This window comes from Geotrypetes seraphini, chromosome 11 (genome assembly GCF_902459505.1).
Source record: "Geotrypetes seraphini chromosome 11, aGeoSer1.1, whole genome shotgun sequence".
Classification (NCBI taxonomy): domain Eukaryota; kingdom Metazoa; phylum Chordata; class Amphibia; order Gymnophiona; family Dermophiidae; genus Geotrypetes; species Geotrypetes seraphini.
Genome location: NC_047094.1, coordinates 117,202,720 through 117,212,480, shown reverse-complemented (window position 1 = coordinate 117,212,480; position 9,761 = coordinate 117,202,720). Strand labels below are relative to the sequence as shown.

Sequence of the window (9,761 nt, the reverse complement as noted above, 5' to 3'; positions counted from 1 at the left end):
GGGGTACATACTGTACTGTAGTGGATTGAATCGGTGGAAGTGTAGCGTTTTATGTGAAGAAGGGCCTTGAATTGAATGGACTGAAAATTCTACAGGAGCAGAAGCACACCTTGGAATCCTTATGGGTAGAAATTCCATGTGTAAGGGGGAAAAGGATAGTGAAAGGAGTGTACTTCAATCCTCCAGACCAGATTCTGAAATGTAATCAGAAATTAGTGAGGCTAACAAACTTGGTAACACAATAATAATGGGTGATTGACTGGGAGAATGTAACATCAGGGCATGCTAAGGAAATCAAGGACTGCTTAATGGAGCAGCTAGTTCAGGAACCGACAAGAGGTGAAGCAGCTCTACAGAAAAAAAAAAAGGGAAAACTGAGTTAGAAAAAATGAAAAACAAACCAAACTTACCACAATGCAAAGAAATGCTATAAAACTGAAAGGCAAAGTCACAGCAGTACGCCATGGTAACATCCCAAAGAACAAGTACCTCAAAACAGCATGGACATGTGCTCAGCAAAACAAGTACGCAGCTGATAGTTTTGCATATTTAAAAATTCATGAATCGGACTCACAGTATGGACTTTGTTCATGTGGGTTGATATAATAAAGTTTCTGCATGAGTGGATAAAGCACTGGATAAAGATCCAAAAATACTTTATACAGCCTTAAACCTGTGCAATGATGATGATGCTGAGGATCAACAAAAGACCACTTTTAAGGTAAACTAGCATGGGGAGGGAGGTGATCACAGTTGGGGAGAAAGATGCTGGATTGCTCCAATGTGGTCCATGTGGAAGAGAGCAAAAGAGATGTTTGGAGGAGATAGGAGATACTGCAATGTGATTAATATTTTTTAATCACAATAATTAATGCATTAACTGCTGAGTTAAGTATGATTAACTTGCATCTCATATTCTTATGGAGAGCTGTGTACAAATGCTGTTATATAAATATTTTAGTCTAAATATATTATCTATTATATTCTTATTCTTCTTTTTCAGACGCTGGATTCCAAGATTATTTTGAATGATGAAGATTTTAATCCAATATTTGAAAACAGCAGCTACTATGAGTACCCTGACACTAACAGTTGCTGCCCTCTTCCTCCCTGCACAGTGTACAAAATTCAAGCTTTTGATAAAATCTTCCTTCCAATATTTTATACCTTGGTTTTCTTGTTGGGGTTATTTGGGAACTTTATAGTGATGGCTGTAATGATAAAGTACAAGCACACTTTGACAGCTACTGACATTTTCATTCTGCACCTTGCTATTGCAGACATCCTCCTGGTTCTGACACTTCCCTTCTGGGCAATCCAAGCTGTTTTAGGCTGGATTTTTGGTGATTTGTCTTGCAAAATTATTGGTTCTGTCTTTAAGATCAACTTCTATTCCAATATATTCCTGCTTGTCTGCATCAGTTTTGATCGCTATCTTTCCATTGTCCATGCTGTGCAAATGTATAAGAAACACAAGACACTGTTGGTGCATATGAGTTGCCTAGCTGTTTGGGGCTTCTGCTTCCTACTGTCTATCCCTGACTTGGTACTTCTTCAGTCAGTGAATGAAATCCGATACAATACCATTGAATGTCTGCATAACTTCAGTTCCAACACCGCTTATTACTGGAGGGCCACTTTACGCTTCCTATTCCATGTGGTGGGCTTTTTCCTGCCCTTGTGTGTTATGGTCTATTGCTATGTTAGGATCATTCTGACCTTGATGGGTTCTCAAGGCTTCCAGAAGCACAAAGCTATGAGAATTATTATTGCTGTGGTTATAACTTTTATTTTATGTTGGGCTCCATATAATGTGGTCCTTCTGACAGACACACTGATAAGTTTCAATGTACTCAACCAAAACTGTGATCTGGATACTCAGATTGATATTGGGAAATCTATCACCTCCAGCCTTGGTTATTTCCACTGCTGCCTGAACCCCTTTCTCTATGCTTTCATTGGAATCAAATTCAGGAACAACTTCCAGCTGCTCCTCAATCAGATTGGTTGTAAGTGTATGAAGAAACATGTGACACCACAGAAGAGAAATTCTACATGGTCTGAGTCTGGAGAGACAACATATTCTGCTTTATAAGTTGGACATAAATCTGTCAGAAAATTTTAGCTGAAAGCAGGTTCTAAATTGTGCAAGAACCTAGAAACCTGGAATTCAAGGCTTTACATTACATGCCCTTTGAGATTATGTAGTCCTTAAAATATCAATAAGCCCCAGCATGCTCAGATTGTTATATCAAAGATAGCATCAACTTATAAAAAAAGATAATGAATATAAGCATGTGAAATGTAACCTTTATTCAATGGTGGCACTGCACAACCTTCTATTTGCCAGATGTATTAAGTAGTAGGGATATGTTTCAATTTTTTTTTCCATTTTATTGTTTCTAATTTTTTTTAAAATTCATTTTGCTTTGCTTATTTTAAAATTAAAAAATATGGGGCAATATAAAAGAAATGGAAAACAATACAAAAAGAGGTCATCCCCTAAAAAATAAATATACCTTGCAAATAAAACAAGGCACTTCTTTGAGATCCCATCCCACAATAAAACAAAATGAGATGGTTTGCCAAGTCTTCCAGGGATAGAAACAATCCCTAGTCATTCCTATTTCACTGATGTAGCTTGTTAAAATAGTACCAACTGACATAAAGCTTGTGCCATTTTGAATATTTGCCATCCATTCACACATTCAAAATGTAGCAGTCTTGGATCCATGTGAGAAACAGTAGGAATGGAGAAATAACTACTTCTTGAAGGCTTGGCAGATAAAGGAGCTTTCCAAAAGCCAAGGGCTCTAACCCCACAATCTGCATTTTTTTCAGTAGACATTCAGGCCCTATACTGGCTTTTGTTCATTTTGTTTTCTAAGCACAAGAAAACAAAATGGGACGTTTTGTTAAAATGCTCTATCTCATTTCAAATGACTTCCCCACAGATATAAAATGGAAAGCCACTTTGGTTCATCTAATCCATTTGATAACAACATACCAACCTAGGAACACATGGAGGAAACCTTCTTTGAAAATTTGTATATAGCATCATTTTACAACTGTTAGAAAGTTTCTGCTGTGCAAAAACTGACTAGTGATATTAAATTGTTGAGATTGAGCTAATAATTCCATATCAAGTGTTTTTCTTTGTGGAAGTTTCTATTTGCTGATAATCTAGTGTCACAGATCAGTTGGGTTTTCAGGATATCTCTTGTTAATATGCACTAGATAAATTTACATATTATTGTATCCAAATTGCTTTCATGCATACTTGTCCTAAAATCTTTACCTCTGGATTGCGGAACTTGGCAGCATAAGGGATTGGCATTTCATATGCTAAATTTAGCAAAAACAATGGATGATCTGGCCTTTTCTGTCTCTTTGAATGCAGAGAAGGCCTTTGATCATGTGGAATGGACTTTCATGTATCAAACAATGGATTGGTTTAGTATAGAATCCAGATTTATTCAAATGATTCAAACCTTGTATAGTTCCCCTTCTGCCAGGCTATATATTAATGACACATTTTCTGAACGTTTTTGTCTGGGGAGAGGAGTTAGACAAGGATGTCCTTTATCTCCATTGCTTTTTTATATTGTTCTGGAACCCTTGTTGTTGACTATACAGCAGGAAAAGGAGGTACAGGGGATTCCTTATGCAGATCGGGAATATAAGATCTCTGCTTATGCAGATGATATCTTACTTCATTTGAAGAATCCTGAATCTACCATTCCGCATTTACTGGAATTGATAGATCAATTTGGTAAATTCTCTGGATACAAAATAAATTGAAGCAAATCAGAGGTTCTTCCGCTAAATGTGCATTGTATGAAAAGATTATTTGATTCATTCCCATTCCTTCGGAAGGAAGAGGGTATAAAGTATTTAGGTATCATGAAACTCTGGACGACACAATGACAGTAAATGAAAAATCTTTATTGCTGAAAGTCAAAGAAATGTGTGAGCATTGGAACCTTTTACATCTTTCTTGGTGGGGGAGGGTCCAAACTGTCAAGATGATGATTCTGCCTGTAGTTTGCTACCAAATGAGTATGTTGCCAGCAGTGTTCCCACTAAGCTGCGCTGGCGTGCGCTGGCGCACAAAATATTACATCGCAGCACACAAGTTTCACGTCACAGCGCACACTCGAGCGGAGGTGAGAGGAAGCGGCGGCGGTCTGCCCTGATCGCCTAAGATGCAGCAGCGGCGGCATCCCCGTAATTTACGGGGATCATGAAAGGAGCCGCCGCTGCTGCATCTTAGGCGATCAGGGCAGACCGCCGCCGCTTCCTCTCACCTCCGCTCGAGTGTGCGCTGTGACGTGAAACTTGTGCGCTGCGATGTAATATTTTGTGCGCCAGCGTGCGCCAGCGCAGCTTAGCGGGAACACTGGTTGCCAGTTTATTTTCAGGGATCCTTTTATAAGAAATTGAATGGCATTCTCACTAAATTTATTTGGCTGGGTAAAACTGCCAGAATTGCTTTAGTGTCCTTGCAAAAACCAATTGTGGCGAGTGGGGTAAATTTTCCCAATTCTATAGATACCATCAAGCTTTTATTATGCAGCAGGGTATGTATTGGATCTTTCCTGAACTCATGGAGCATCTTCCGGATTGGTTAATATTAGAATGGCAACTCCTGTCCCTATTGCGATTGTGTCACATTTTAAGTATCAAGTTACCTAGGATTTATAAGGACAATAGAATCTTATTTGCTACATGACAGACATTGAAATTTTTTAATAACTTAATACCTATTCCGATTCATTTATCCACGTGTCAGTCTTTGTGGTTGAACTCCAAGATTCAAATTGGTGAGTCTAAGATCCTCTGGAAGCACTGGCTGCAGGCAGGCATACGCACACTTGATGATATGTTATCAGATGGAAAGATGCATGACTTTTCATGACTGCAACAAACATTTGGTATTGCAAAGGGCTCCTTTTACTAAGGTGTGTTAGGACCTTAACACACAGAATAGCATGTGCTAGACCTTAACGCCAGCATTGAGCTGGCATTATTCTAGAACCGTACCACACGGTTTAGCGCGCGGTAATTTCGTGCATGCGCTAAAAATGCTAGCGCATCTTAGTAAAAGGAGCCCAAAGTTTCAAGTATATAAGTGGTTGCAGTTGAAGCAGGCCATTCAGAAGGGGTTCCCTGATTGGCGCAACTTAAAAACTCAGTATAGCATGTCGGGCCTGTGCTTCCAGACAGATTTGCTGGGGCATCAGGCAGCCAAGTGGTATAAATTAATATCTGAATTTTTGAATAAGAAACCAAAAACTAGTCTTAAAGACATTTGGAGCATTCAAGTTTCAAGTTTACCTTTATTTGATGAATCGCTTATCACAATATCTAAGCGATGTACAGTTAAAAACCATCAGAGTGTGGTAATACATTTAGTTTACAAAAATCACTTAATAGACAGACATACATTTAGTTTACAAAAAATCACTTAAGAGACCGACAAAGATTGACGAACAAGAAGGGGTGGGAAGAAAGGGGAGAAGTTACAATTTTGTTATCTGTTAGAGTTTGACATCAAAGGGTAAAAACACATTGGGTAGTAATGGGTTAAGATGAAAAAAAGAAGAGTACGGAAACCTAAAATGACTATGTTTTATAAGTCAAATGCGTCCTGGAATAAGTATGTTTTTAAAATTTTCTTAAACGCAACAAGGTCTGTTTCGTTTTTGATAAAGCATTGAGATAAAGCAGCAGATTTCTGCGTCTCAATGGCCACGAATTTGGACTTGGAGGATGAGATGTATAGCGTCAGCATCTATGAGACAAACATGGTGTTTTTTTTTTTGTTGCATAGAAGTTTTTGGACCCCTCTTAGATTACAAAAATTAGATAGTTTTAAGTCAAATAGATGCTGGCACTGTCTCGATATAGGGACACTGGATCATTTGCTGCTCTTTTGTCCCTTGATACTTGGCAATCCATTTGGGGTCAAATAAATAGAATACTGGAAGTTCCATTGGCATTGACGTATGATACAGTGCTGTTTGGTACATTATTGATGGCCATGAGTCCAATAACTCCATATAACAATAAACTAATTCTCATCATGACGGGAGTTGCCATACAGCTTATTTTGAAAAATTGGGACAGGTTAAACTATACTTTTTTGTGGGAATCCTTGTGCCAAACTTATAAATTTGAATATATGAGTGCACTACAATTGGGACACTCTGAAATTCAAAGAAATTTGGGACCCATTAACAAAATTTTGTAAAGATTGATTATTAGTTTTGCCCGTTGATTATACACATCCAGGAAGGGATATGTACTTAATTTATTTTTGAATTGTAATTTGTTTACTTTGACCATTTGTGCTATTCTTGATTGTTTTTATACTGTATGAAAGGGTGGGGGGGGGAGGGGGCAGGGATATGTACTTGTTATATCAATTGATGGAATTGAGTGCTGTCTATTTTGTAAACTGTTTGATAATATGTTGCACTTTGTGTTGGTTCTTAAAATGAATAAAGAGTTTTTAAAAAAAAATCTTTACTTCTGCTTAATAATTAATGATTATCCCAGAACAAGCAGGCAGCATATTCTCACATGTGGGTGATATCATCCACGGAGTCCTGGTACGGATATCTTTAAAAGTGCATCACCACTTTAAGAACTTAAGAAAGTTTGCAAACTACCTGCAAGCCTTCCCTTGGAGACTCAATGCAAAGTGACCTACGATGTTGATTGGAAAGCTGGCGGCATCTGAACTGGCTTACAAGACAGAGCAATGTCTCTTGATGCCTATATCGATGTCTTTAATGACGAAGGTTTCTGATCGATGCCCATGCTGGTCCTGAACAATCTTTCCTGTTGAAGTTCCACTTGGTGTTCGGGGCAAAGGGACTTGAAGCACCAACTGTTGGGAAGAGAAGTTGACCCTGCAATACGTTTTTTAAAGCCCATTTTTGTACAATCCCTCTGGAGTCTGAACTATCAGGTAATGTATCCATTCCAGCCTTGGCTGCAGAACTTAAAAATAACACCAACCCCCTCTGCGATGTCACCTGTGCGGCCACTCCCCTTGAAGTTCAGTTTGATTCTGCAGCCTTGCTGAGAACTTCTAGTTTTCTTCTGCGTGTGATTTTATTTCGCAATGCCTAGTCTTTTATTTTCTTTGGTACCGCGGATTTGCCCTCGTGCTGAGGATCAATTCTGTGCGAGTGATCCTTCGGTGGGAGATCGCAGACATTTTAAAGTTTGTCTGCTTCTGGAGGGTGCTCTGTGAGCCTGAAACTGCAGTAAGCCCTCTGGACAGCCTGCAGATTGAATCGGGTCTCCAGGTTCGGGAGCCATCTCTCCCCTGGTTCGTCCGCAAAGGGGTAGAGCATAGGCTGCTGCGGTTCCGAGGAGGTACGCTGGGATCAGAACCGCACCGCGCATCTTTCCTGATTTCCCTGAGGGGTCCTGGTGGTCGTGATCTGAGGTGACAGGGAAGTTGAGGCGGCCAGAAGTCTGAAATATCCAGTTTAATCAGCTCCTGAGGTAATGATCTCCCTATGCCTGTACTGTGTATTGCTGGCTGCCACCGAAATGCATTGCAGCACATGTCTGTGGTGTCTGTGAGCCACAGCCTTTGCCATTTGGGGGGGGGCTTCAAATTAGGGTTTTTGGGGGGTTTCCCTGTATGCCCTGGTCCCCCTACCTGTAAAATCCTAAAATCACCATTTTTAGGGTTTTCCTGCATTTTTAACGGCCGTTTTTCTGTCAAAATCAGCACCCGCGGTGGCCATCTTGGATTTTCTTAAAAGTTTTAAAAAGTATATTTTTGGGTCTTAGAAGCTTCGTTTTTGCTCCAAACTTCATAGATGGCCACCTCAGGACAGGATGGCGTGGATTTATGCCTTAGATGTGGCGGATGGCGGCTGGATTCGTGGCCGTTTATCCCGTGCGCCGTGGGCCACGAGGGGGGGTGAGACATGAGCAGATCACACGCTCCACTCCTCCTGAGAGGCCCTAATGCTCTTTCATTCCACCGGAGTGATTACTGCATCCGGGGCGCTTAAACTGTGCGCGGATGGCGTTTTTGTGAAACGCAAGTGCAGTTTCAGGAAAACGTCTCCACAGTCTGCTATTCCTGTGAGATCTGAGACGCACAAAGTGGTTCTGGCTGCCGGTGCCTGTTTTTCACCAGATTTTGGGGCTTTGAGGTATCTGACTGTAAAAAACAAAATTAAAAAAAAAACCCAGGAGTAAAAGGGGCTTTGCCTATTTCTCCCACTCAGACTCCAGTATAACAATCTGTTCCACTTTTGGATGCCAGCATGACGATTTGTTCCTTTACTGGGGTACCAGAAAGCAGGCTGCTCGTCCCTGTCCTTGCTTCTGGTTCGGTGTATGTGCCGTTGCTGTCGCCTGTTTCTTCGGCGGAAGCAGCAGATGTGGCTAACTTAGTGGATCTGGGTGTTACCCAGACCAGTGGGTTCCAAGACCTTACAGATCGCCAGGCGGAGTGCCGGCTCTTCAAGACTAGCCGCCTGCCTGTCTTTATTTTTGGGCTACTGTGAACACGTAACCTGGTTTTAGACAATGCGGTTCCAACAGTATGTACAGTTTGGAGTTCTATGCCTCCGCTGTCTGCCTCCTTGCTGCACGGCGGTTTTGGCAGAAGTGCTGTTAGAAGTATGGGAGTCCATGGAGGGTTTCCTTATACTTGAACTTGGCAAAGTTGTATCCCATGGCATCGGACTTCAACTAGAGACTGGTCCCGCTGACGATAGATTCAACTATGGCTCAGGTCGCTAAGCGTACCTCCTTTTCCTCAGATGGAGGACTTGTCCTGCAGGATGTTCAGGACTAATGATTGCATTTTGATCTCCAGCGTCGTTCTGTTTCCGCTACAGTGGGAGGGCGATCTGCGGCGGCCACTTTGTGGCCTGGGAATGTCTGAATTTTATTTGCATGAAACACTCTGTAGCATCTTGAACTAAGCTCGGAGCTTCTTCAGGCTCCGCTCAGCGAATGACTTGGATTCACCAGTGGTTGGGTGCTACTTTAGCTAAAGGCTCAGTGAGCAGGTTCCTTTTACGTGTTCGCTCCTGTTTGGCCACAGTTTGTACGCGAAATAGTAGTCTTGGAAGCAGGCGGACCCCCGACGCGCAGGGCCTGCCAGGACAAACAGATGGTCCGACAGACGAAAGTCGTTAGTGGCCTCCAGGTATCTCAAGAGAAGACGTTGGACATCCAGAGACCGCAGAACACGGTCCTGAGACTTGGAACCCAAAGGAACAAAGGCTGGCAACCAAACTTCATGGTTGATGTGGAAAGAAGAAACCACTTTCGGAAGAAATGAAGGCACAGTCCTCAAAATCACCGCCGACTCTGTAATACAGAGTAAAGGATCTCTGCATGACAAAGCCTGAAGCTCCGATATTCGCCGTACAGAAGTGATTGCCACCAGGAAGACGGTCTTAATGGTAAGATCTTTCAGAGAGATCGCATCCAGGGGTTCATAGGGCAGACGAGTCAGGGAGCGCAGGACCAAATTCAGGCTCCACGATGGACAAGGCAGTCACAAGGGAGGCCTCAGACCCAAACAGGAGAGCCCGCAATCTGAACACGGAGAGAAGAGACTGCCACACCCTTCCTGAGGCCATCCTGCAGGAAGTCCAGAACCTGAGCCACCTGTTCACTGAGGACGCCATCAGATAGAAGGTGGGATGCTCCCAGCGGCGCACTATGGCCCTGAAAGCCAGCTCGGACAGGAACCATTCTCCCTGGTCCAG

At 42.0% G+C, this 9,761-nt stretch overlaps 1 protein-coding gene across 1 annotated transcript; it reads left to right on the top strand.

The window, feature by feature from the left end:
- Positions 1–1,135: 1,135 nt before the first annotated feature.
- Positions 1,136–3,085, top strand: CXCR3 (C-X-C motif chemokine receptor 3; the record flags this gene model as incomplete). The annotated part of the gene is made up of 1 exon (XM_033962614.1): positions 1,136–3,085. A coding segment is annotated over one exon (960 nt), but the record flags the coding sequence as incomplete, so codon positions are not given.
- Positions 3,086–9,761: the final 6,676 nt, after the last annotated feature.